This window comes from Rattus norvegicus, chromosome 4, assembly GCF_036323735.1.
Source record: "Rattus norvegicus strain BN/NHsdMcwi chromosome 4, GRCr8, whole genome shotgun sequence".
NCBI classification, from domain to species: domain Eukaryota; kingdom Metazoa; phylum Chordata; class Mammalia; order Rodentia; family Muridae; genus Rattus; species Rattus norvegicus.
In genome coordinates, this window is record NC_086022.1 from 100272270 (window position 1) to 100273159 (window position 890).

An 890-nucleotide genomic window follows, 5' to 3' on the forward strand; every position below is an offset into this window, starting at 1 on the left:
ACACTTTCTCTCTCTCTCTCTCACTGTGTGTGTGTGTGTGTGTGTGTGTGTGTCTGTGTGTGTGTGTGTGTCTGTGTGTGTGTGTTGTGTGTGTGTGTTTGTGTGTGTATAGTTATTTTTTTCTTGGGAAACAAGAGAAGCATTCCCTATTTAAAGGATCTTTTGGAAGAAAAAATTAGGGTAAGAAAATTACTCTGATACTCATGCAAAAGCATCACATTTACCTTTGAATTTAGCCTAAGCAAAACAGTCTCAGCAGCCAGAGACACCAGAAGAAGGGTTTGCAGTAGAGTGGGCTCTCACTTCTGCTTCCCTGGATGGTTTATGTCATGGCCTGAATCACTGTGGGAGGAGAACTAGAAACCTGTAGACAGTAATAGGTTCCAATATCTTCAACCTGTAGTCTGCTGATCTTAAGAGAATACTGTGTGCCAGATCTACTGCCACTGAACCTTGATGGGACCCCATCTGCCAAGATGGTTGCACTATAGATCAGGAGCTGAGGAGATTTCCCTGGTTTCTGCTGATACCATAATAACGAACTACCAATGTCCTGGCTTGCCTGGCATGTGATGGTGACAATTTCTTCCGGAGATGCAGACAGGGAGGCAGGAGACTGTGTCACCTGGATGTCACATTTACCACCTGAGATTGAAAATTGAAAAAGAATTCCCAAACAATTCATCTTGGTATAAGACAGATTTATGGAGACCATCCATGGAGCACTTACCACACTGATCTGTTTAAATTTTCAGTTTATTCAGTCGTCCTTACCTGTAAACCAGAGTAGCAGCAACCCAAGGAGTTGAGTGGGCACGTTCATGTTTCTGTGTAACATGTGTGAAGCTGACTCCAGCACAGGGTGGGACCTGACTATAAAGACGTCAACT

General features: G+C 43.6%; 1 gene segment (V, D, J or C); it reads right to left on the reverse strand.

The window, feature by feature from the left end:
* Window positions 1-322: 322 nt before the first annotated feature.
* LOC690186 (immunoglobulin kappa chain variable 12-41-like) lies at window positions 323-848 on the reverse strand. The segment is given in 2 exon segments: window positions 323-645; window positions 775-848. Coding segments are annotated over 2 exon segments (387 nt in total).
* Between the last annotated feature and the right edge of the window lie 42 nt (window positions 849-890).